This window comes from Acinonyx jubatus, chromosome E2 (genome assembly GCF_027475565.1).
Source record: "Acinonyx jubatus isolate Ajub_Pintada_27869175 chromosome E2, VMU_Ajub_asm_v1.0, whole genome shotgun sequence".
In the NCBI taxonomy this organism is placed as follows: domain Eukaryota; kingdom Metazoa; phylum Chordata; class Mammalia; order Carnivora; family Felidae; genus Acinonyx; species Acinonyx jubatus.
The window spans coordinates 7,036,328-7,060,831 of record NC_069396.1 but is presented as its reverse complement, the minus strand read 5'-3'; the positions used below and the strand labels follow the sequence as shown (position 1 = coordinate 7,060,831).

The 24,504-nt window shown below is 46.0% G+C and overlaps 1 protein-coding gene across 2 annotated transcripts in view; it reads left to right on the top strand.

Annotated features, from left to right (window-relative positions):
• The window catches only part of GAN (gigaxonin), a 63,426-nt gene that overhangs the window by 24,839 nt on the left and 14,083 nt on the right, over nucleotides 1–24,504 (top strand). The window contains exons 2-9 of one of the 2 annotated variants that reach the window (XM_027076275.2): nucleotides 3,637–3,751; nucleotides 6,124–6,474; nucleotides 8,916–9,133; nucleotides 9,352–9,473; nucleotides 12,656–12,768; nucleotides 13,691–13,840; nucleotides 15,144–15,280; nucleotides 15,963–16,091. In XM_027076275.2, the coding sequence (XP_026932076.1) occupies nucleotides 3,637–3,751; nucleotides 6,124–6,474; nucleotides 8,916–9,133; nucleotides 9,352–9,473; nucleotides 12,656–12,768; nucleotides 13,691–13,840; nucleotides 15,144–15,280; nucleotides 15,963–16,091 (1,335 nt within the window). The remainder of the gene's footprint in view (nucleotides 1–3,636; nucleotides 3,752–6,123; nucleotides 6,475–8,915; nucleotides 9,134–9,351; nucleotides 9,474–12,655; nucleotides 12,769–13,690; nucleotides 13,841–15,143; nucleotides 15,281–15,962; nucleotides 16,092–24,504) is intronic. The other variant, XM_053211332.1, reaches the window with a different exon arrangement.

Here is a 24,504-nt window from a genome sequence, read left to right as displayed (position 1 = left end):
AGAGAGAGCACAAACAGGGAAAGGGCAGAGGGAGACAGGATCTGAGGTAGGCTCTGAGCTGTCAGCACAGAGCCCGATGCGGGGCTCAAACTCACGAACCGCGAGATCGTGACTTGAGCCGAAGTTGGACCCTTAACCGATTGAGCCACCCCGGTGCCCCTCCTCATTATATACATATTTCACAAGATATTCATCTGGGATGTACCAAACCCACCATGGGGAATTTGAGAAGCATCAGTTGGCCACTCAGAGGGGTCTGGAGACCAGCAGCATCCGCTCTGCCTGAGACCTTTTTACCAATGCAGAAACTCAGGCCCCGCACAGACCTTCTGAATCAAGACCCCTGGATGGCTCTTATGAACGCTGAAGTTTGAGGAGCCCCGTGCTTCAGTCCTTTCAGTGTCGGATGGGTGAAATAATTAGAAGTTCTTCCTCATGCTGCTTCTGGTTCCACTTCACCGTACCTGACATCACGCAGGAAGGAGATCTCCTGTGATAGCACTTGAAAAACCACTATCAATTCAAACATGTATTTTACAAATAATTGTTGAAGGTCTATTCTTTGCAAACTGCTGGGCTACATTGTAGAGTTATGGTGATAAAGAGGACTCTGGCCTCAAGGAACTTCCAGTTAAATAGATAGGAAATGGGGTATGTACTTAAATATTGCAATAAAAACAGAACTTGATGAACCCATAAGATAAAGTGCTTGGGAAATTTATAGCAGGAGAAATTATTTTTACCTGCATGGAGGTGAGGGCAGAGGTGCAGCCTGTGGAGGATGGAGTGACCGAGAAGCACTTTTTGTAGAACTGGCATTTAAACCAATCTTTACGAGACGGGTAGGAACTGAATGTGCACAGACGGTACCAGGAGAGATCAGAAGCAGGGTAGGGAGACGTGGGGCAGGTGTAGGGATCGGAACTTAAACCATTATAAAGCTTTGTGATTTAGCCTTCAGATGTTTAGAGACTTCGATAGTACAGTGATTTGTTTTTCGTGGGCTTTGAAAGGATCCGCTTTTAGAGAGGTCTGAAATAGTGCTCATATCTACAGGACTCTTTCTTAGCCATTTCTCACTTCCACCTGCTGAGAGAAAACTGTACTTGTTAAAAGGGATCCTTCATTGTGAAAACACATGACACTATAGTCAACTTTTTTTTTATGTTTATTTTTTGAGAGAGAGAGAGAGAGAGAGAGAGAGTGAGCGTGAGCAGGAAAGGGGAAGAGAAAGAGGGGAGCAGAGGATCCAATGTGGGCTCCGCACTGACAGCAGTGTGCCTGATGTGGAGCTTGAACTCATGAACCGCGAGATCTTGACCTGAGCCAAAGTGGGACGCTCAACTGACTGACCCACCCAGGCACCCACCACCACCACCCACCCCCCCCCCCGCCCCCGGCCGTTTTTTTCTTAAAGTATAGTTAACTTTTTTTTTTTTAATGTTTATTTACTTGTGAGAGAGAGACAGAGCGCAAACGGGGGAGGGCTAGAGAGAGAGGGAGACACAGAATCTGAAGCAGGCCCCTGGCTGTGAGCTTGCTGTCAGCACATGGCCTGACATGGGGCTCAAACTCACGGACCGCAAGATCATGACCTGAGCCGAAGTTGGCCGCTCAACCGAGTGAGCCACCCAGGCGCCTCTTATCTTTTATTTTTTAATGTTTTTTTCTTTTTTCTTTTTGAGAAAGAGAGGGAGACAGGATCAGAAGCAGGCTCCAAGCTGACAGCAACAAGCCTGATGCAGGGCTCAAACTCATTTACTGTGATCATGACTTGAGCCAAAGTCGGACGCTTAACCGACTGAGCCTCCGAGGTGCCCCTGAAATACCTTTTGAGTAAAACAATTTATTTCAATAGGAACTGTAGGGGCAACAGCAGACCTGAAATACAGGAAGGAAACAAGGATGTCTACGTATCTTCTTCGCACCTCCAGATATATTATCTGTCCCATCACTTTCATCTTCTCGGGGTCTTCAGGGGCTCCCAAGGCTTCCCGAGGCTTCCTGCTGGCACCAGGATGGACTGGCTTCCTTCTGCTTGTATACAGCTGTTGCTCTAAGACCATTCTGCACCATTCCCTGCATTCACTGCACTTCTTCCCAGAGTTGGGTCATGTCTTTCCATGACTGAAATCTTCCTTTTTCTTGATGTACTCACTTGTTTGTTGGGGCACGTTTTCCAGCAGCACACTGAGAAGGCCGCATGGGAGATCGTTTGTTTTGAGACCACGTACAGCTGAAAATATCTGCCCTATCCTGACATTTGGCTGGTTATAAAAATGTAGGTTGGAAATAATTTTCCTTCAGAATTTTGAAGTCATGTGCTCTTGGGGTAGACCTATGTCCTTGTCTTTGGGCCTTTGCTTTCAGGGCTGATCAAATCCTCCAGGTATTTTTATCTGGAGAATATAGGTCTGGTTTTCAACATTTTAAGAGCAGAATTGAGGGGGAAAAGATTGATGGTCGCAGCATTCAGTATGTAAACAACTCTTTGCTCTCTCTGTTTCTGGTGCAGTATATACCCACCCTCAAACGTGCCTGATATTCCCCTCTGTCCAGACCTAGCCTCAGTCTTACACCCTTCAGGGTGTAAATCACTTATCTTCCGCTGGCGTTGGGGAGGGCCTCACGGGGAGTCGCGTAGGTACGTGGAGGCAGGACCTGGCAACTCGACTCCTTATCACTACCGTCACCCTGCGTGTGTTTTCTGCTCATGACTCACCCTCCTTTCACAGCTGCCCCTTATGACCAGTTCCCAGCCTCCAGGGGTGGGGTTGGGATCTTAAGTCAAATTTAGGTTCACTGCTAAGTTACAAACATCTTTTAGACGTCAAGTAAGGTCCCAGCTCTTAAACAAGACCTAAAAAGCATTCACTGTGAAAAAATTCTTCACGTTCTTCATCACCTTTAACAAAAGTGCGAAGCCTGCCGAAGGATTAGTATCAAGAATATAATACAGAACTCCCCCACCTCAATACAAAGACAATGAGCCCAATTTAAAAAAATGAACAAGAGACTTGAACGTAGCGTGTGTTTTGCAGAAGAGGAAACGCACGTGGCCACAAACAAGAGGAGATATTCAGCACCTGTGTGGCGAGGGTGCTGCGGCTGCAACCCCCAGGAGAGCGGTTCCGTGGGTACAGGAATAACAACGAAGCAAAGGAAGATCGAACCCAGGGTTTAGGGTGGATAGTCACTGCAGAGGGGTGAATGGGGAGAAGGAATGTGTGGGCAGGAGCAGGTGGAAGTCAAGGTCCCAGCTTTTGTTTTGGGTGGTAGGCTCGTGGGGTCCTTGTTACATTATTGAAAATAATTAGGTAATTAAATACATGAAAAAAATAAGCCTAATGGGGTGGGTCTCCCGAGGTGAAGTAGACAGAGATCCTTGCTCAGGTGGATCTCAGTTCTGTGGTTGTCTGTTTTGGTTTTTAAGAAGTCGTTCTGAACCCTGGAACAAGTGTTTTGTAGTTGAAAGTTATAAAAATATCTGTATATTAACCTAAAGTTAAGAAGCTACATTTCCCAGCTGGGGTTCATATGTTGATAAATAATCTACTTTATAGAGTTTTACTGCATAAATATTTACAGCTATGTCTGTTCTTTCATAGAAATTTTACATTTTTTTCCCTTTCTTAGGACAAAGTTAAACTATAACCCTCCAAAAGATGATGGATCAACCTATAAGATTGAACTTGAAGGGATATCGGTAATGGTTATGAGAGAGATCCTGGATTACATCTTCAGTGGGCAGGTATGATGAGACACACAGGGAGGAAGACTAAGGAGAAGCCTCTCAAGGTCAGGGTCTCCTTCATCATTCTGTGACGGAGCAGCCCCACCCTCTTCATCTGTCATTGTCCGTGTGGCGCGCCTCTCCTGCTGGGAATAGTACTCAACTCTGTTCTTGCCGGGCTCTGTTCTTAAGAGCAGACCGGTTAGAATCTTCACCCCGTTCCGGTTTTTGTATTCACCATTCCGACCTCCACCTTCCATCGTGAGAGAGGAAGAAACTGGGTGCTCCTTCCACGGCTGTGTTTGTTTGTTTGTTTGTTTTTAAATCTTAATTTCCATCTTACTCTGTACCCATAGCCTGGAAATGGGAACTTCGTTGGGCGGTGGGAGTTTAGTTTGTAGAAATAAAGAGTTCAAGATTTACTCTAATGGCAGGCACCTGTATTGTATTCATGATTCCTGGCTCCTGTTGCCTCGGTAGGACCAATATCCCTGCTGTACCCTGTTCTTGCCCGTGTCCCTTTGCCCTCTGTGCCCACTTACATTTCTGGGGGATTTAATGAAGCCCAGCGAAGAAAGTGAGTGATTAGACTTCTTTCTTTTTCTTCGCCATCGTCGAGCCCCTAATCCCTGATTACGTGGTTTGAAGTGTAGCACAAGGGCTCCTAAGAATGACCGCAGGTGTGCACCAGGGCTGGCTTATGACAGGAGGAACGTAGCATATCTTACATTTAGTTATGTGAGAATGCATTTTATCTTGACTCTTTTTGAGAGCTTCTCTCCTACTCTCTCCCTTATTCCTTCCTCATCTTGTTTTACCTTTCTCATTTGTAAGAGCCATCTCCTCCATGTTTTCTAAGCATTCTGGACGCACTGCTTACCTTCTCTGAATATACTCATTTGGTCAACCTCGGTGATTGTCATTCCTTTTGAAGGTTTTGGGTTAATTTCATGATGTCCTCCCCTTTTCTTTTCTCTGAACACTCTTCTCTTTTCTCTGAGCGCTAGGTGTGGGGGGGGGGGTGTGGGCATGTAAGGTTTTGTGGGTGATTGTTAAAAATAAATGAATTTAGATTAATTTTGAGATGGTCCTTAAAATACCAAAGCGTCACAAAATTGGGAGCATCACAAAACCAGGCTGAGGACCAGCCTCTCATCTCACTTTTAAAATCAGCTCAGCAGCAGCTATTATAAGTTATAAGCCAATAAGAGCATATTCCTTTTCAGGCTTGGATTTGAATCTTGAAACCTTATTTATAGATTGACTTCTGTGTTTTTTGTTCCCAATTTAAATTAATTATGGTTTAAAACCATAGTTGCAGCGTAAGTTGTAACAAACTCTTGATTTGACAGTCTAGTCTTAATTGAGATGGAATTTAGTGGTGTTTTCACATGCCTGTATCTGACTGGTGTACCACTAGCCGCTGTTTTGTGGCTGAATTGAATCCCTCAAGTAAAAGGGAAACGTTTCCTTACTTGTGACCTACTCGACACACTTCTTTCCACAGTTGTGTTGCTCGCTTTCTAAGGTGATTGGCAGTCATACATTCTTTTTCTGCATCTGTGGTACAGAATGTGTAAAATGTTCCCTGTGGTCCCGTAACCTGGAATCCCTCCCTGTCACTTCCGAGGGTGGGAGAAGCATCCATTCTTGGGGAGAGGAGAATCTGGACTGTTGTGATGGTGGCAGTCTTGTAGAGACTTGTTTCTTTACGTCGCCTCCATGTTGCGTGCAGAAACTGTCAAGTGGGTGGAGGAAGAAGAATCAGAAGATTAAGGAAAAGCGAAATTCATAACGATAAACAAGAAATACTACCTTAGGGATTTCTGCCCGAGAGTACCTTTGAGACCAGAGTGCACGAGTCGCACCGAGTGCGATGTTTGGCATTGGGAATGAGGTTCTCGGGCAGCGTGGCCCTCCCCTCGCCAAAGGGCTAGAGTGGCGTGTCTGACGTGCCATCTGGCAAAAGACGGAATGTGATACATCTGGAGGCAAGATGTGCCACAGTTTCGGGGCTGGCATTTAAAGAAACCTCCTTCAGTTGACCACAGAATGCGGACCTGTACACTCCCAGCACATAGGCCTGGAAGTGAGCAGGGTGGACGGTTCGCCTGCGGAGGGTTCGTGGTGGTTCATGTCGGTAAAGCAAGGGAAGCCCTGGGAAAAGTCAGCCGGCCACGTGCTGCTCATGTTTTGTGAGGGTTCACCGGGTGCCCTCGAACTCCTCTTGACGAAGAAGCCCTAGGCTGGACCGTGTGACGTTGCCAATATTCATTCGATCATCTTTGACCTACAAAAGTGGAGCTTTCGTGTGGTTCAGCCTAATAGGTTAGCGGTTTGGGTTTTCAAGCTGTACATTCGAATGTAAAATATTGATGGTACTCTTGCAGATCCGGCTGAGCGAAGACACAATCCAAGATGTTGTGCAGGCAGCGGACCTGCTCCTGCTGACGGATCTGAAAACTCTGTGCTGTGAGTTTTTAGAAGGCTGCATTGCCGCAGAGAACTGCATCGGTATCCGCGACTTTGCCCTTCATTACTGCCTGCACCACGTCCATTACCTGGCCACCGAGTACCTGGAGACTCATTTCCGAGACGTCAGTAGCACAGAAGAGTTCCTAGAACTCAGTCCACAGAAGCTTAAAGAAGTGGTTTCTCTGGAGAAGTTAAATGTTGGCAATGAAAGATACGTGTTTGAAGCAGTGATCCGATGGATAGCACACGACACGGAGCTAAGAAAGGTACCTGTGGGGTATAACATGGTCTAATTTGCCTTCTTACTTACCTGTGTCATTCATTTGTTTATTTAATCCACAGAATAGATGTGTTGTCTTTCCCCTTCAGCCTGACGAACTTACAAAGTTGTGATCTAAAAGATGTCTGTGGGGGGCTCCTGGGTGGCTCAGTCGGTTAAGCGTTGGACTTTGGTTCAGGTCATGATCGAACGGTTCGTGAGTTCGAGCCCCACATCGGGCTCTCCACTCTCATTGTAGAGCCCACTTCAGATCCTCTGTCTTCCTCTCCGTCTTCCCCTCCCCTGCTCACTCTTGCGCTCTCTCTCTCAAAAATAAGTAAAACATTTAAAAAAATAAAAGGTGTCTGTGGTACATCTTTGCATAGGATCATTGGAGCCATTGTTTTTTCAGACCACACTACAAAAGCTCACATAACTCGTAATATAGCAATGAAACCTTTAGTACTTGTAAGGAACGTGATCTCTCTTGTACAGTGTTTTTAATGGGAAAATGCATTTCAGGCTTAGGCTGGAGATTATAGAAATTCAGCGTCCCCACTCTTTTGTTCAGCATCCTTCCGTCCACCATTACTGGGCTAACCCGAGCGGGACTCTGACAGGGGCCATGGAGCGAGAGGGGGCACACAGGCTCTGGCAGATGGGTGAGGGGAGGGGGCTCTCCCTGGGTGATGGACACCATTCAGCAGAAGGCAGGAGAGCTCTCTGCCGTCTTCATGGTGATGCAGTTCTAGATGGGATGAGTCTGGGAGCGACAGCTGCAGAGGAAGGGTCTCAGAGAATATCAGGCTTTAGATCCACACTGTTTCTACACTGGGGGCCGGAGGAAATCACAGAGCTTTGAGTCCAATATTTATAGACTCCAGCATCGATTACTGTATGCGAAAAAAGAACTATGTCAGGTTTTAAAGTAGTTTTCAGAATGTATCATTGCATTGTTAATTGTTCTCCGTAACTGTTGACTGAGGTTCTAGTGAAAATTCTGTAGGGCCGTTGGGGCACCTGGGTGGCTCAGTCAGTGGAGCATCTGAATCTTGATTTTGGCTCAGGTCATGATCTCACGGTTTGTGGGTTCAAGCCCCACATCAGGCTCTGCTCTGACAGCACGGAGCCTGCTTGGAATTCTCTCTCTGCCCTTCCCCACTCACGTTCTCTCCCTCTCTTTCTCTCTCTCTCAAAATAAATTAAAAAAAAACCTTTTAATTCTGTAGGGCTGTTTAGAAATGATGGACGACTATATTATAGATAGAAACTCTTACATGGTATGATACAGAAATACACGCTGCTGTATGGTTGTGGTCTCAGTGCGGTAGTTAGCGCTCTCTTTTCCACGTTAGGCAGGTGGATGAGGAAAGGAGATAGGAGTGTTCTCAGTTCGCTGCTGCTCGTGGAGACCACCGTCACTAGCTGCCCCTTCCTTTCTTCTTCAAGTGATGAGGTTGCCAGGGAAACAAGAGGCATTTCTTCCTCCTTTGGTTCGAAGACTTACAGACTTCATATCTTAAAGGCTGTTATGTATGACTCAGGATACAGAAGAGTATACTCTAAAACGACTGTTGCCAAATCAAGAAAAACTCTTCATTAAGGAGTTTCGCCTGTGTAGAATGCTGCCGTCAGCTCAAGTTTCATGATCCATCGGGAAAAGTATATAATTCGTACTATACATGTTAGATATTTTTTAACAATAATAATTGAAGAAATACAGAGTACTCAGGATTCTTCTGAACTTTTGCTTTTCTATATTTTTCTTGTAATACTTTTTTATTTATTTTTTTATTTTACCATTTATTTATTTTTGAGAGACAGAGCGTGAGTGGGGGAGGAGCAGAGAGAGAGGGAGACACAGAATCTGGAACAGGCTTCAGGCTCTGAGCTGTCAGCACAGAGCCCGATGTGGGGCTCGAACTCATGGACCGCGAGATCGTGCCTGAACTGAAGTCAGACGCTCAACTGACTGAGCCACCCAGGCGTCCCAATCTTGTAATATTAATGTTGGTCCATTTTCATTGCCTGTTGCACCATATCGAATCAAGCTATTACTGTGTGTAACGTTTCCGTAAATGTGATTGAACTCCCAGCACATCCAGCCGTGTGAAATAAGGCCACTCCAGCCGAGCTCCAAGGTTTCCCGTTGGTAAGGTGACCCTTCAGGGTGTAAAGAAAGCCACTTGAAACTTCTCGGTGCTGTATCAGATATAAATCTGAACTGATTATTTTTCAAGTTAAACTTGTATTATTTATTAAGGCCGTGGGAAGTAGAAAGGAAAGGGGCCGGTAAAGCATATTCACGCGGCGCCCGCGCTTGTGACTTGCCCGCCGATGAGCTGTTAATCATTTCAGGTCTCCGTGAGCCAGAAGAGGGATGTTCTAAACACTGTGTCCTACATCCTTCATTGTTTTTCTCCCCATTCTTTCTACCCTGTCGTGCAGGTCCACATGAAGGATGTGATGTCAGCGCTCTGGGTTTCAGGGTTAGACTCCAGCTACTTACGGGAACAGATGCTGAACGAACCGTTGGTGCGAGAAATCGTCAAGGAGTGCAGCAACATACCGCTGAGTCAGCCGCAGCAGGGGGAGGCCATGCTGGCGAACTTCAAGCCGCGGGGTTACTCCGAGTGCATTGTGACTGTGGGTGGAGAAGAGAGAGTGTGAGTATTGGACGTGAATCGTTTCAACAGTCGTGTAAGGGGAGAGCTATTTCCACGCGAGCAGGGATTCATAGTGTTGTTTTTGGTATCTAAGCATCATAGCAATAGAGTTTTAAAAATGTTTTAAGCGTTCTCTAGAGCAATGAAACTAGTCATAGTTATTGTAAGCAGAACTATATAAAGCACTTTAACTGCTAATCAATTATTTATTTCCTTAGTTCCCGGAAACCAACAGCAGCGATGCGATGTATGTGCCCTCTTTATGACCCTAATAGGCAGCTTTGGATTGAACTGGCCCCTTTAAGCATGCCAAGAATTAACCACGGAGTTCTCTCAGCAGGTACCATTCTGTGGTCAATTTTACTTAAACACAAGATCAAGTAATATGTAATTTCAGGGTTGTACAGAATGACGCAAAACCTTGTAGAGATTTAATTTGAATTTTAAGAGATAATTGTATTATCTCTATGGTGACATCTTCTGTCTAGCTCTAGCCTTCGAGACTCTGTAAGGAGGAGAGTGTCTTCTGTCAGTCTTTATTGCTCCTGAATCTCTCATACCGAGCTATTTTTGAGAATTTTAGTAGAGGAGCATTTTACCTGATGATGTAACTGATGGAAAAGCAGGACTCAGTGACTCTTCCCGTCAGTTACCTGTGTGGCCACACCCTGAACACAGAATTCTTTTGAGCCACGCCAGCCCCATTTTTGAAATTCATGCCATTCAGAATTATAGTAACTGTATCAAAAGTAAAGCTGTTATGTGAAAGCCGGCATTTCATGTGAGACTTCAGAAAATATTACTTTCCTTCAAAGGCTTCAAATTACATTACAATAGAAAGTATCTTTCACTGACCTTTGCAAGTTTGAAAACAGCTCCACACCATTCAAAGCCCTCCCTCGAGGTGATGGGAAAGGTTGTACTTGCTGCCTTCTGACTGTTGGCTGCTTTTCTCTGCACTTGGACCTGCCCGCTTGGGTTCACCCGCAGGTGCCATTTCACTAAATTCTAATTACTGTCAATCGTCTTCCTGGAACCCCTCTTCTTATATAGTCTCTGCTTGCCCGCTACCATTGCTTTCAAGATTTTGAAAGCTGTACCAGATTATAGAGCTGGCTAAAGCTAAACCAGAGGACAGAAGTGGAATCATTTTGTGGGTTCCAAGATTATTGAAGTTAATTGTTAGGAATAAGCAGCGGGAGGCAGCAGTGTAGCCAACAGGATGTGGGTCTGACTTCCCTGTTCTGTCTTCTCAGAATTAGCTTCCTCACATTTTCTTCCCATAGTATGTACATATATTCGTGATTTTCACACACGCACACCCACCACTGTGGTTCCAGTGTCATGGATTTTCCAAGATTTCCTGGAGGGGTTGGTGCTTCAGAAACATTGAACAGTGAGGATGGGGCTGTGTCCAGCTGTAGTGAGTGTGGCTGTGAGGTGACCGAGTGGTTCCTATTCCTGCCCGCACCCCCTCTTTTTTGCTTTAACTGATGGGCTTTTTTTTTTTTTTTTGTCGTTTACTTTTTTCCCTCTCTTCCAGGTTAGAAGTTACAGTCTTTGTCTATATTCCTTTGAAAGTCATCATAGAAACCATAGCCTATATTCTTAAGTTATCAAAGCCTAAGTGCATTTCTGCTGTTTTTCATGTTCCACAGTCTTGCAGTATTAAAATAGGACTTTATGAATAAATATTTACATATAAACATGTTTTATTCATCTGTGTTTTATATATGTATCTATGGAGTGTCTCTTTACTGGCCTATCCACCACTTTCTTTGTTTTTCTTTCTTCTTCTTCAGACCTTCCATCTAGGATTATTTTCCTTCTCCCTGAAGTTCATCCTTTTGAATTTCCCTTAATGTGGGTCTACGGGTAGCAAACACTTGGATTTGTATGTCTAAAAATGTCATTATTTTGACTTCATTCCTAATGGATACTTGTGCTGGGTATAGAATTTCAGGGCATCTTAACTCTGTGGCTTGGCCTTTCCTCAAATGTGGAAAATTCTTATTCATGTTCATGTCTTTAAATATCGCCTCTCTTCCATTGTGCTCTCTCCTCCTGCTTTTTGGAAGTCAGATTAAACATGGCTACTCCTTTTTGCTCTGTCCTCAGCCTCCTGCTGTCATTTTGTTTTGTTTTCCATGTTTTTGTCTTTCCATGTGTTGCCCTCTTTGTGATTTCTTTTGATGTACCCTCCATTTAATGAGTTCTCTCTTTAACACTGACAGATCTGCCATTAAACCAACCTACTGGATTTTTTTTGTAATCTAGTTTTTTTTTCTTTTTTATTCCTAGAAATTCTCTTTAGATTTTTTTTAAATCTGCCATGTCACTTCTGTAGTCCCCTTTCCCCAAGAGTTATATTAAAATTTGTCTTTCAGTTTTTAAACATAGTAAACTTTGTCATTTTGTTGGCTTTCTGATTAGTCCAGTATTTGAAATTTGAAGTCTCTGCAAAGCTGCTTCCTATTGTCTTCTATTGCCGGTTCTTCTTCATAGTCTGCTTTCTATGTCCTAGTATCTTTGGGTGGGTGCTGATCATTTTATTAAAAAGTGTTCATAGGAATAACTTGGTGCTCTAGAATCTTAGACTATCCTAATCTAAAGATTAGATAAAGGTACTTTCTTCCACATAAGTTTTACGTTTGTTTCTTCCAGTTGCCTGTAAACACTACAAATTTGGAATTACTGGAAACCAGATGCAAACCCTGAGGTCTTCCAGACAAGCAAGGAGATTTAAATCTCGGTTCTGGTTCTGGTTGAACTTGGGAGAGGCTCCCCTGCCAGAAGCCACACTTTCTATGGGCCTGGGGTTTTGATTTCTGTCTTTTTCATGCCCTCAAAGCCTTACAGGATAGGTTGGAAATTTCCCAGATTGGTAAATGCCCTCAGAGCAAAATGGTTTCCATGGTTGGTAACCTCTCCAGCTCCCACTTTATCTCAAGCTTTGCCATACTGTCCTGTTGGCTTCTTCTCTTTTCAGAAGATTATTTCATTTCAAAACTGTTTGGTCTAGGAGGTTAGCAGTGTTGCGCAAGAATTGGTATAAATAACCGGATCCACCATTACCTGAAACAGGAAGTTGAACAGTGACTCTTAGATCCTGTCTTGAATACGAAGTGCTCACGGTGCCCTGGATCTGAGTGCTCCTGGGTCTTGAACGAGCGGACGTGGGCTGTAGATGAGAAGCCGTTTGAGAGTCACAGAGGGGAAATAGAATTGATGCAGCTGCCCAGTGTCTGCATGGGCGGTGTCAGTCTTGGTTGTATGCTGTAGGGCAGTGGGAACGCACTCGGGTGCTGAGGGAGCTACAATAGTCATAGTGACTCTCAGATGTGATTAGGCTCCCTCACGAAGGATCCAGTGAATTGTGATCAAGACCTCACACCCACTGCTGTTGTACTTAGAGAAGTTGTCTCCACATACTGTCTCTACAGCTGGGGCATTTATATTCGGCAGGAGGGGGGTGGAGACCAAAGTTTCAACTTCCTTGTGTGTCTCATTTGATTTTTGCAGAGGGATTCTTGTTTGTATTTGGGGGCCAAGATGAAAATAAGCAGACCCTGAGCTCAGGAGAAAAATACGACCCAGATGCAAATACGTGGACTGCATTGCCTCCAATGAATGAGGTAAAAAGCTTTTTCATTTGCTTTGATAGGGTGTCTTTCTTCCCTTTAGCGCTTTTGTTTTGCATTTGCAGAGATGTAAGAGGAGAAGCAGGGAGCCTGCCACACGCCCCCCACCCCCACTATGCTAGTGCCCACCTTCCCGCTACTCCCTGTGCCTTTCTCCAGCCTACGCACGCTCTTGCTTTGGGACCTTTCCCAGATGCCCTTGCACCTCGCTCCTTGTTTCCCACAGTGTCCGCACAGCACTCTCCAGGAGGCCTTCCGTCGGCCCCTCAGCTCCCACCACACTTCCTGTTTTCTTTCTCTTCGTGAGGCACAGCACCTTCTCACGTGCTGGGCATTTTTAGTGTTCACACGAACTCCTTGGTGGCCGGGGATTTTGTCTGTGTGCTGAGGGCTCTATCTCGAGTGCTGCGACGATGCCGGGCACAGCGGGGACAGCGGGGACGCTAAGGAAGTATTTGCTGGCAAATGAGTGTGAGCTACCTCAGGCCTCTGTCATTCCAGATGGCCTTAGCGTGAGCCTGGCCTCCCCATGCCTCTCCCAGCCTCAGGCAGCGCTGTTGCTGTGGCTCTTACTTGGCTTTCACACCAACCTGGAAACACTTAACTAAACACAGATAATTTTATTGACCCAGAAGGTACTATTGTTGTGAGCCATGACGAGTGAGAAATAATGATTCTGCCAGTGAATTTATCACATGGGTGATTCCCTTATTCGGAATCGCTCCGGGATGGGGGTTCTTTGTCTGTTGTGGCAGAAGGGTGAGCTGCCAGGGAAATCACAAATATCTGAGAGAGAAGGCTTTGAGCCTGGAATTCTGGAAGATCATGGTATCTGTAATTTGTAATAGTGTGTGGCTACCTGCTTTCAGTCTGGCAGTTGGCCTTCCGTGTGCAGAGACCTTTGCTGTCTTTTCAGCCGCGGCATAATTTTGGAATTGTGGAGATAGATGGAATGCTGTACATTTTAGGAGGAGAAGACGGTGAGAAAGAGCTGATCTCCATGGAGCGCTACGACATTTATTCTAAAACCTGGACAAAGCAACCTGACCTGACCATGGTTAGAAAGGTGAGAACCACGTCTTGGGATTACTCGTTGGGTTTTAAAGTTAACGTTGGCTCGTTTCCCACACACGCCCTTTAGTAGGATCAACAGCGTTAGAAGAATGAGTGTCGCGAACTTCTGTCGCTGTCGGTGGCTCGCCTCTGTTACCAGCCGTCCGCCAGGATAGCGTGTGAGTGCTCACCCTGATGGTGGGCCCTGCAGTGTCCACACCCGTGCTTGCCAGGTGTGTCCTGAGGGCGCTGTCCTAGGAAGCGAGCAGGTCTTCCAGACCTGTTTTCTCAATCATTGTTCAGGCCTGAGGAGACGCAGTCTGCAGGCAAGAACCACCGTTGCATACTGAGTAGAGTGAAGACACGGCCCTCGTTCCCTGGTGTGGGACGGAGGGGCTCTTGATCACGCCAGACCTTCGGGCAGTCCCGTGGGTATTTACAGCTCAAGTGCTGGGTTCCCACTATCGGTGCCTGCTCACTTTGGAGCGGGAACTAAGTGACATCCATTCAAGATGGAATCTAAATCTTGGAATCTTCGAAGAGTGGTGGAAGAATGGAGAGCCTGGTAAAGCCCCCTTAACAACTAGGCTTTGGGCGCCCGGGTGGTTCAGGTGGCTCAGTCTGTTAAGTGTCCGGCTCTTGATTTCGGCTCAGGTTATGGTCGCACGGTTTGTGAGATCAAGCCCCGCATCAGGCTCTGCATGGACAGTGTGGAGCCTGCTTGGGATTCTTCCTCTCTCTGCCTCTCCTCTACTTATGTGCTCTCTCTCTCTCTCTCTCTCTCTCTCTCTCTCTCTCTCAATAAGTAAATAAATAAATAAACTTTAAAAACTTAGGGTATTTGTATATCTCAGTGTAATAGTATTAGATGGAGTTTAACAAACAATATGTGTGCTTCCTCCTCTTCTCGTTTTTAAAATCCTGTGTTTGTCAGGTTGGAAAACACCATTTGACTATTAAAAATCAGATCCTTGGGGCGCCTGGGTGGCTCCGTTGGTTAAGCGGCCGACTTTGGCTCAGGTCATGATCTCGCGGTCCGTGAGTTCAAGCCCCGCGTCGGGCTCTGTGCTGACAGCTCAGAGCCTGGAGCCTGTTTCGGATTCTGTGTCTCCCTCTCTCTGACCCTCCCCCGTTCATGCTCTGTCTCTGTCTCAAAGATAAATAAACGTTAAAAAAAAAAAACCAGCTTGTCTTTAAAAAAAAAAAAAAAATCAGATCCTTTCACAGATACCCTTGGGTACCCTCTAGACTAAAGGTAGCCTTTGTCTAACTTGAATAATCAGTCTTGCCTCCCCTCTGTTGCTTTCTCCTTTCAGATTGGCTGCTATGCAGCTATGAAAAAGAAAATCTATGCCATGGGCGGAGGATCATATGGAAAACTCTTCGAATCTGTGGAATGTTACGACCCAAGGACCCAGCAGTGGACTGCTATTTGTCCGCTAAAAGAGAGAAGGTAGGAGAGCGTGGATGTGGACTTTGTAGATCCCCCCTTTCTTTCAAATGAACCTTTCTCTTGACTTGGCATTTGGTTTCTCTAAAAGTAAATGAGGGACACCTGGGTGGCTCAGTCAGTTAAGCGTCTGATTTCCGCTCAGGTCATGATCTTATGGTTCATGAGTTTCAGCCCCACGTCAGGCTCTGCGTTGACTGTGCGGAGCCTGCTTTGGATCCTGTCTCCCTCTCTCTGCCTCTCCCCTCCCCCGCCCACTCTCTCTGTCTCTGTCTCTCTCTCTCAAAAATAAATAAAGGGGGAGAGGAAGGGAGGGAAGTTACAGAGAGGGAAGGAGGCAAACCATAAGAGACTCTTAAGGCCTGAGAATAAACTAAGGGTAGATGGGGGTTGGGGGAGAGGGGAAAGTGGATGATGGGCAATGAGGAGGGCACCTGTTGGGATGAGCACTGGGTGTTGTATGGAAACCAATTTGACAATAAATTTCATATTAAATAAATAAATAAATAAATAGATTTTTTAAAAAGTAAATGAAGAATCCATTTCTTAAAAAGGAAGACCGACATATTCATGAAACCCTGTATGTCATGGGGTTACAACAAACATAAGAGGAGTTAGGGAATCAATCCATTTACAACCATGGGTTGTAAATCCAATAGCTGATATGCTCTGTGTGGTCTTTCAGATTTGGAGCTGTGGCCTGTGGAGTTGCCATGGAACTGTATGTTTTTGGGGGAGTCAGAAGTCGTGAAGACATCCAGGGCAGTGAGATGGTCACTTGCAAGTCTGAATTCTACCACGATGAGTTTAAAAGGTAATTATGAGCGGTTTCACCTAACTTCTGCAACTTTTCCTTTACGCTTTCAAAGTCATGTCTTAGATTTGTTTCGTTTGGTTTTCAAGTTACTTTACTGAATTATCTCATCCATTTAGGACATATGCCTAATGCCCACTAGATATTTAGTCTGACTTCAGAAGTATTTCTAACCTAAAACCATTGAAAAGTGTTTCCGAAATCTGTATCAGACCTCGATCCTTGGTTACTTAAAATCATTTTTGGCTATAAAAAAAGCTATACCTTTTAAAGTTTAAACTCATTAACCTAGCATGTATGACCTAGCATGATACGGCCTTTGTCTATTCTCTCTGCTAGTCTTCCACACAGATGCTTTGCTTGAGTCCTGCCGAGCAGCATTTTCGCCCCAAACACGTTATGATGATCTCAGCTCTGTGCTGTTGTACTATTCCTTTTGCCTAAAATTTCCCTTCCAATATTTATCCAATTAATATGGCCTTTTCCGAGACTGTGCTTGATGGTCTGCTGCCTGGAGAAAGCCTTCTCACACCTCCCGGTCCGATTTAGGTTCCTCAGTCTGTGATGCCGGGACATTCAATTCATGTCTCGTGGATTGCATTGGTTAACCCTAAGGTTCTTAGGGGCAAGATTCAGCTGGCCAGCTCTGGATCTTAGCTTCAGCAGCACACCTTACTTGTGTCAGCTGCTCAATGGAAGGTTGGTTCTGTGGATGGAAGTGTGGTATCAGTCTTCAAGCGTCTGATAGGTTGCCATACCTGTCTTGTAGAGTGGGCACCCTCCCACCCGCCCCCTCTCCTTCTCGCCTCTCACACATCTTACTGTGATAGCCACTAAACAGGACTATTCCCTTCAAATCCTAGAGGTCATGGGAAAATTCGTCTTGTTACGGGATTTCAACCGTGTTACCAGAAGGGGGTGCTATCATGCAACGTTTAATTTCTTACCGTTTTCGATTAGGGCAAACAAGGGGCAGTTTCCAAGACTTTAGAGATAGAAATAAATGTCACCTAACTTTTAACGTATTTTATATTCAGGATATTTGTGTAGCCTTTTTCCCTCCTTCAATTATAGGAATAGACAGTGTTAGGAAAATTTATTAGACAAAGTTTGAGAGCAATGGAGAGAATGTCTGCTGTGGGGTTAAGGTGGGGGGTGGGGGGGCAGAATTTCAAAGACTTTCTACATTTCTCTTGATACATTACCGTGAGGGCTGACTGTCCAAGGTATAAAGTACTGTGTTAATTCCTGCCCGACTGAATCTTGAGACCGTCTGCTCAACTTGACTTACAAGCACTGGTCAGTGCGTTTGATTTCTGGTAAAATACTGACACGCACCTTTTTCGTGATGACCGAGTTACTATTTAGGCAGCGTGAGCTATAGGATGCCGCTTGTCTGCTGGAGTAATTAAGGCTGCTGATGCCTCACTCTTCCCTGTCCCTGTTGGTTTATAGGACTTAAATCTGGCTACACAGTTTCTCAGTCTGTCCTTGATATGCTGGAAATCACTGGAACCTTTATATTTCTTTCAGGCTGTTTCATATTTGTAGTTAATAAGCTTGAATGTAAGTGTATTAGTTGCTTTCAGTTCGTAAGTATTAGACATAAGAGTATGGCTCCTTCCTTGCTACTTAAAAGCACTTCCAAATAAATTCAGGGATTGTTAGTTTCCTTCTATCTAAGCTGTCCAATGTTAGTTTTTTGTTTTCTAATGTTTATTTACTTATTTTGAGAGAGAGACAGAGAACATGCATGTACAAGCAGAGGAGGGACACAGAGAGAGGGAGAGAGAGAATCCCAAGTAGGGATTCTGTCACCGTAGAACCCAACACAGGGCTCAAACTCACACACTGTAAGATCATGACCTGAGGGGAAATCAAGAGTCAGATACTTAACTGACTGAGCCACCCAGGCACCCCTATGCATTGTTAGTTTTTAAAGTAAGCTCAAGGCCCCATGTAGGGCTTGAACTCAAGACCCCGAGATCCAGAGTCAGTGCTCTACCCACCGAGCCAGCCAGGCGCCCGCCAGTGTTCGTTTTTAAATAATAGAATGGGGAAAGCTGAATTTCTCTTGTCAGTATGACATCTACGATTCTTACTTGTTTAGGTGACACTAGATATATACATAACACTAAGTGCCGTGGATTAACTCGTTCATAACTCATTCGGTCTTCAAAAAGCAACCCTCTGAGTATCGGTGCTCCTTTTCTTCCAATTTTACACCGAAGCACAGAGAGGTTACGTAATGTGCCCGAAGACACACAGGTCTCACAAGTGGTGGGGCTGGAATTTGAACTCAGGCACTCTGGCCGCACAGTCACCTTTCCAGCCACCACACTGTATGGCCTTAAAACACAGGCTTTCCCGTAAATCTCTACGGGAAGAAAGTTACATATAGCAGTAGTTTATTTCTCAACAGAGTAGATGTTTCCAAGTATGTTATATTTGCATACCATGGAAACTGTTGCCAGATGAGCAATCTGCGTTAGACTGGAGAACATTTATTGTTTTTAAGTAATCTCTTGTCTTTCCTGTCTTTGTTCCCTATTTTTAGGTTAAAACTTTCCTGGAAAAATGCCATATCGTATTTTCTGTGTTTCTGACTAAAAACAAAACTGTTTGAAGGAGAGCAAAGAAATTGCCGTAACTCATGCCACGTCGTGGTAGCCACTTTGTGAATCCAGAATGACAGGCATCCCCTACTGCTGCGCCCGGTGTCACGGCTCCCTCACTAGTCCTGCCATCCTCCCAGTTACCCACACCCCAAAAAGCTCATCTTCGATTCTGTCTTGTGCTTCACATCTCATCCGTCGCCCAGTCTTGTCCACATCACCCGCCTTCATTTCTCTGCTCCCGCCCCACTGTGTCCGTGCCGTCCTGTGTGCAGCATCATTAGCCTTCTAACCAGGTTTCCTGTACTTGTTCCCTGTTTGTGTTTTTGAAAGATGAATCGGACTTTGGTCGTTGCACTCTCCGGCTGGAAATTCGTGGTGTTTCCCCACTGCTTACCAAACAGAGATGGTAGTGTGTTCCCCCCTGCTGGGGTTCCCTGCTCTCTGAGGTTAAGAGAAATGCTCAGCCTTTTCCAGCCCCTTCCTTCCGTGTCCTGCACTCCAGCCCCCTTCTTTACGCATCCCGTGTTTGACGGCCTCCCCACGTGCATTCAGCCCGGATGCCCCCCTTTGGTTTCTAGAGACCAGTCATGGTGACTGTTGAAGTCAAGGCCTGTCGGTTTCACGTTTTGATCCCTGAACGTGTAGTTGAGCAGACTTACTTGACAGCCGGCGGAGTCCCGTGTTGGTTCTCTGACCCGCGGGGTCGGGGGCCATTGTGGTAAGAAGGGCTAAGGGAAGTCCTCTGTAACTTTCCTTCCCTACCACGATGGAAGACCGGAAGCAGTTCTGCCCCATTGAGCAATTGACAGAAATTGGTTCCGCCATCAAAGACTTGAAAATGCAAGGGGGGGGGGGGGGGTACCTCTATGTCCCCACTTAATTCGCCTAAAAGGTAGAAAAGGCAGGTGGATTTTGGATAACAGCTGTGTGCTTTCATAAACGTAATCAGATGGTTACACGGATCACAGACTTAGTCCCAGATGTAATATCTTTATGCGGATGTTGTGTCCTTATGCAACGCGGTCCCCGGCCTTGGTATGCTGCTGTTGACCTAGCTCTTGCTTTTTCTTCATACCGATATGCAAGGACTCCCAGAAGCAGTTTGCCTGGCAGGGCCAGTGGTACCCCTGCACTGCCTGGCCTCAGAGCCACGTCAGCCCTGCTGTCTGCCCTCTGTTAGTCTGGGGGAATTTTGATCATCTTGGTGTTCCATTAAGACATCCTATAGGTCTGCCCCTTGGCGTTATGCTGTTTGAATCTGATGGTTAGGAAGTAGCCTTTGTAAGACACCGGGAGATGAACCGCACCCCTGACCAGATCTGTTTCAGCCGTGGCCCAGTCAAGGGGCAGAAACCACACCAGTCATCTGAACAGGGAAGACGTAATTCACACGATCACTCACTAGTAAGAGGTGGTTAACTGCCGATGGGTGAAAGAGAGCTCTGAGGAGTGCAGAAATAGCTAATTTGGGCAGTGCAGCCACTGCTACCTTTAGGGCTGAGGGAAGTAGCCTAAGAAGGAGCATGTTGGGAAGAGAGAGGCCTCCCCACCCTGCAGGGGTGCGCCGTGGCCACCGTGTGCAGGGCGCCGGGGAGCTGGGGGCAGAGCTGGTGTGCAGGAAGCGGCCTGCTGGGTGGCAGAGGACCTTGCTGAGGGCAAGCACCTTTGGGCCTCCTGCCTGCAGCCCGCGGGAGGAAGGAAAGAGGCACACCAAGCCCGGGAAAGAAGCCCTTTCCCCTACCTGGCCTCGCGGTCCCTCCGGCGCCCCCTATTGGCAAAGCCTAACACGGAGTTCATCTTTTCAAGGCCCTTCATTTTCTCCACTGTGTTTTGCTCTCATGTGCTGTTTCCTTCTTTTGACTTACTTTGGGTTGTGCTCTTCCCTTGCCAGATTCTTCAGGTAGAATTTTAGATTTCTTCCTTTCTTTGCCGAAATCTCCTATCTTCTCGGAAGCGTGTTTCCCTTTCTCTCTGGAGCGTAGTTCCTCTGGCCATGTTCAAGTCCCCACCTGATAGATCATCCCGACACCCCGGGCACGTCAGAGTTGGTGTCTGTTTATGGTTTGTTCCCTTGAGAATGGGTCCTCCTTTCTCTGGCTCTTCGTCGGTTGAATAATTCTGGGCTGCGTCCCGGACATCGTGAATGGTACGTTGTCGGGGCCCCGAGGTCCTTTCTGGTGCTGTCAGAGCATTGCGCTGACAGTTTTAGCAGCCACGCACCTGGTGGGATTCCTTGGCGGCTGTAACACCTGCTGCACACAGCCGCTCGAGCCCGTCTTCAGTTCCGGAGGCCCACCTCAGGTTCAAGTTCTCACGGTTCCAGGCTCACGGACTCAAGGCTGCCTTTGGCCCACACTACCAGACCACTGGCAGGCTCCCTCCCTGGGGTTGTGCGCTCGACTCTCACCTTCTTTCCACAAATCTGCCTGCTTTGGCTTAGTCTCCAGAGCCGTCGGGCAGTGGTCTTTGGTCTCTTGCCTGGAGTTTATGGCACCTGCTTTCTCCCAGGGGGATCAGCTTGTTAAGAGCTTCCTTCTCCCTCCTGGAAGCAGAACCTCACTAAAGCTCCCTCTGTCTTTCTCCTCTCCAGTTGATCGCCCGTCCCTCTCCCCTCTTCACTGTCCCTCCTCCCCTGACCTTCCCTCCTGTCCTGCTCTCTCTAAAGCTCACTGACACAAGCCAGGCTATATTCTGAAGTCTCCTTCACAGGGGACATTGCTCATTCTAAGTTAGCAGAGAACCGTCCTTGCAGCCTCAAGTCCTCATAAGACCGTGTTTGAAAACATTGTAACTAAAGGCATACCACTGCCCTGTCCGTTACAAAAATGACTATCACTCTGGGACGGCCGCTAGGTGCTGGCCGCTGTGCAAAGCACTTTACGCTGGCCACTTGAGCTCATGCCCACAGGTCATTCGATGTCAGTGGGGGTGTTTGGTCTCTGCATTTGACACATGACAGCTAAATTGTCCAAGGTCGACGAGGTGCTAGATGGCAGAGAAAGAAAGGCAAAACCGTATGCCTTTTATTCCTGTTTTGTTTTTTTTAATGTGTCTTTTTGGGGGGAAAGGGGCAGAGAGAGAGGGAGACAGAGGATCCAAAGCAGCCTCCCTGCTGCCAGCGCCGAGCCTGATGCAAGGCTCCAACCCACGAACTGTGAGATCATGACCTGAGCTGAAGTCGGACGCGTAACCGACTGAGCCACCCAGGTGCCCGTTTTATATCCGTTTTACAAGCAGCAAGTAAATACATGATGCACTTAAGTTTTTGTATCAGTTTTATTTCATCTGAAACATTATATGAAATAGATCACCTAGGATTATTTGTCTGAAGCCCAGGAACTCTGAGTCATTGATCCGCTTTGTACCAAATTTGGTAGATCATCTACATAGACCGATTGCCTCAGCTTTGTTTAATTATTCCAGGGAGGAATAATGTGAGATTCTCAACTCTACAAAATTATGCCAAAATATTGTTGTGTTCTGATGTGCTTTTCAGTAAATAATCTAGTCACAGATGTTCAGTCAGCAGTGCCCGTTACCCTCGTGCGGATACACATGGCCCCGTCATGGATTCGCCTGGAGGGGTCATGTGCCTCCCCACTGGCCTTGGTCCTGGATGTAGGGTGCAGCTGGAGACAAGGCCTGGGGACACTCACTGGCTTCATTTGATTCAGAACCTGGGAAGAATTGAAATGTCAGGGCTTCAATATTGATGTTTATCCCTAAAGACATAAGATGTGAATAAGCCAGTTACTGTAGTTTGACGTTTTCAGACACTTTCTTTCAAAGGCCTGTTCAGGTCCCCATTTTGACTTTTCAGGGAGAGCTCTTGGATGTTTCCGTTTCTCTATTTCCTAGAGACATTTTGGGAGCAGGGACCAAGCCATTCCTAGTCCCAGCAAACTGCTGGGTACCAGTCACCATTCAGATGTAAGATGAATCAAATGTTGCACGAAGGGCTTAAGACTCTGGCAGCCTTACATTAGCCTTGCTTTGCAGTGGCTATGTGATCTCGGAAGGTCCGTGCTTCTTAGAATTCCAAATACGGAAGCTGCTGCTTTGTAACAATCTGGGAAGAGTTCTTTGAAAGGAAAGTGCTGTTCTTAGAGAAACAGTTTCACATTTGTATTTAACACGGAGATGCGCTGGATCTCAGCCGCCGTCTCCCCGGACACTCGATAGCACAGAGTTGGAGATACAGGAATAACGTCCATACGCCCTGCGCTCCAATAACGAGTGTAGGCCTGGGTGTGGTAGTTCTTAAGGGCTTAGATACAATCCCGGGGTCTGATGAGGTCTGCTACACCCGCAGCTATGTCTTTAGCTCTTAAAGGGAAATTGTTTGGTCCAGTTACTTTAGGTGAACGCCGTTCTATAGCAGAATCTATGGTTGGTGGTGGTGGTGTTCAAACCGACCAACAAACAAAAAAAACGCTTTTATTTTAGAATAGTTTTACACTGATAGGAAAGTTGCAAAAATAGAGTCTGCATTAAGCCATGCACCCAGCTTCTCCTCATGTTAACATCTTACGTAACCATAGTACAGATATCAAAATCAGGATATTTATGTTGGTACAGTACTGTTAAGTAAATACAGTCTTCATTCGAATTTCACCAGCTCATCCACTAATCTCTTTTCCCTTTGCTCTGGGATCCCATGCGGGATCCGACAACATACTCAGGTGTGTTTCTTTAGTCTTTTTTCATCTGCGATGGTTCCTTGGTCTTTCCCTGCCTTTGATGACCATGGTATTCTTGAAGATGATTGGTCCGTGTTTGTATAGGATGTCTTTTAATTTGGGTGTGTCTGAGGATTTCTCACGATTAAGCTGAGGTTTGGTTACGCATTTTTGGCTGGGACACCGTGCAACTCTGTGAGTTATAAATGCGGTGCTATCGTTTTTTATTTTGTTACTCAACCGTTCCAGCTTTGGCCACTGGGAACGCCTTCCTGTCAGCTGTGTCCTTCGGACACACCCCGTCCTTTAAGCACTTCCTGTCAGGCGCACAAGGCACTCCAGGCTCATCTTGTGTTTTCTGTCTCGCCTGGGGAATCAGCCATATCTTTTTAGAGGCCTGTGTCCTTTTAGTGGCTATTAAATTGATTTTCACCAGAAGGGCCAAGACAATTTAGTGGGGAAAGAAACGTCTCTTCAGCAAATGGGACTAGAGCAATTAGAGGTCTGCACGGAAGGAAAGTGAACATCTACCTAATTCCGTTCCGAAAATTCAACTTGAAATGTGTCATAAGACGTGAGTGTAAAAGCTGAAACTGTGAAGTCTCCAGAAGAAAGCATGAGAGGAAAACCTCTGCAGCCTTGGAATAGGCAGGGATTTCCTAGAAGGACATAGAAAGCGTGACCTTTAAGAAAGAAAGAAAGAGGGAGAGAGAGAGAGGAAAAGAAAGAAAGGAAGAAAAGAATAAATTGTGATTCATCAAAATTAAAAACTCTTCTTCAAAAGTCTCCATTAAGAACATGAAAAGATAATCTACAAGCCGGGGAAAATATTCATGATCTGCGTATCTAACAAAGGACTTGTATCCCGAAAGCACAAAGAATCTTACGATTCAAGAAGAAAATAGAAAACCCAGTTTCAAGAATGAGCAAATCTTTGAGCAGACATTTCACAAAAGAAGACTGATAAAATGGCCAGTGAGGACACACAGAGACACCCAGCATCCTTCTTTTCCGGGAAGCCCGCAAGCCCACGCCACGAACGTGGCCAAAATCAGAAAGACCGACATTTCCAAGAGCTGGCAGTAATCCCCGGCGATAGGAAGCCTCAGATGTTGC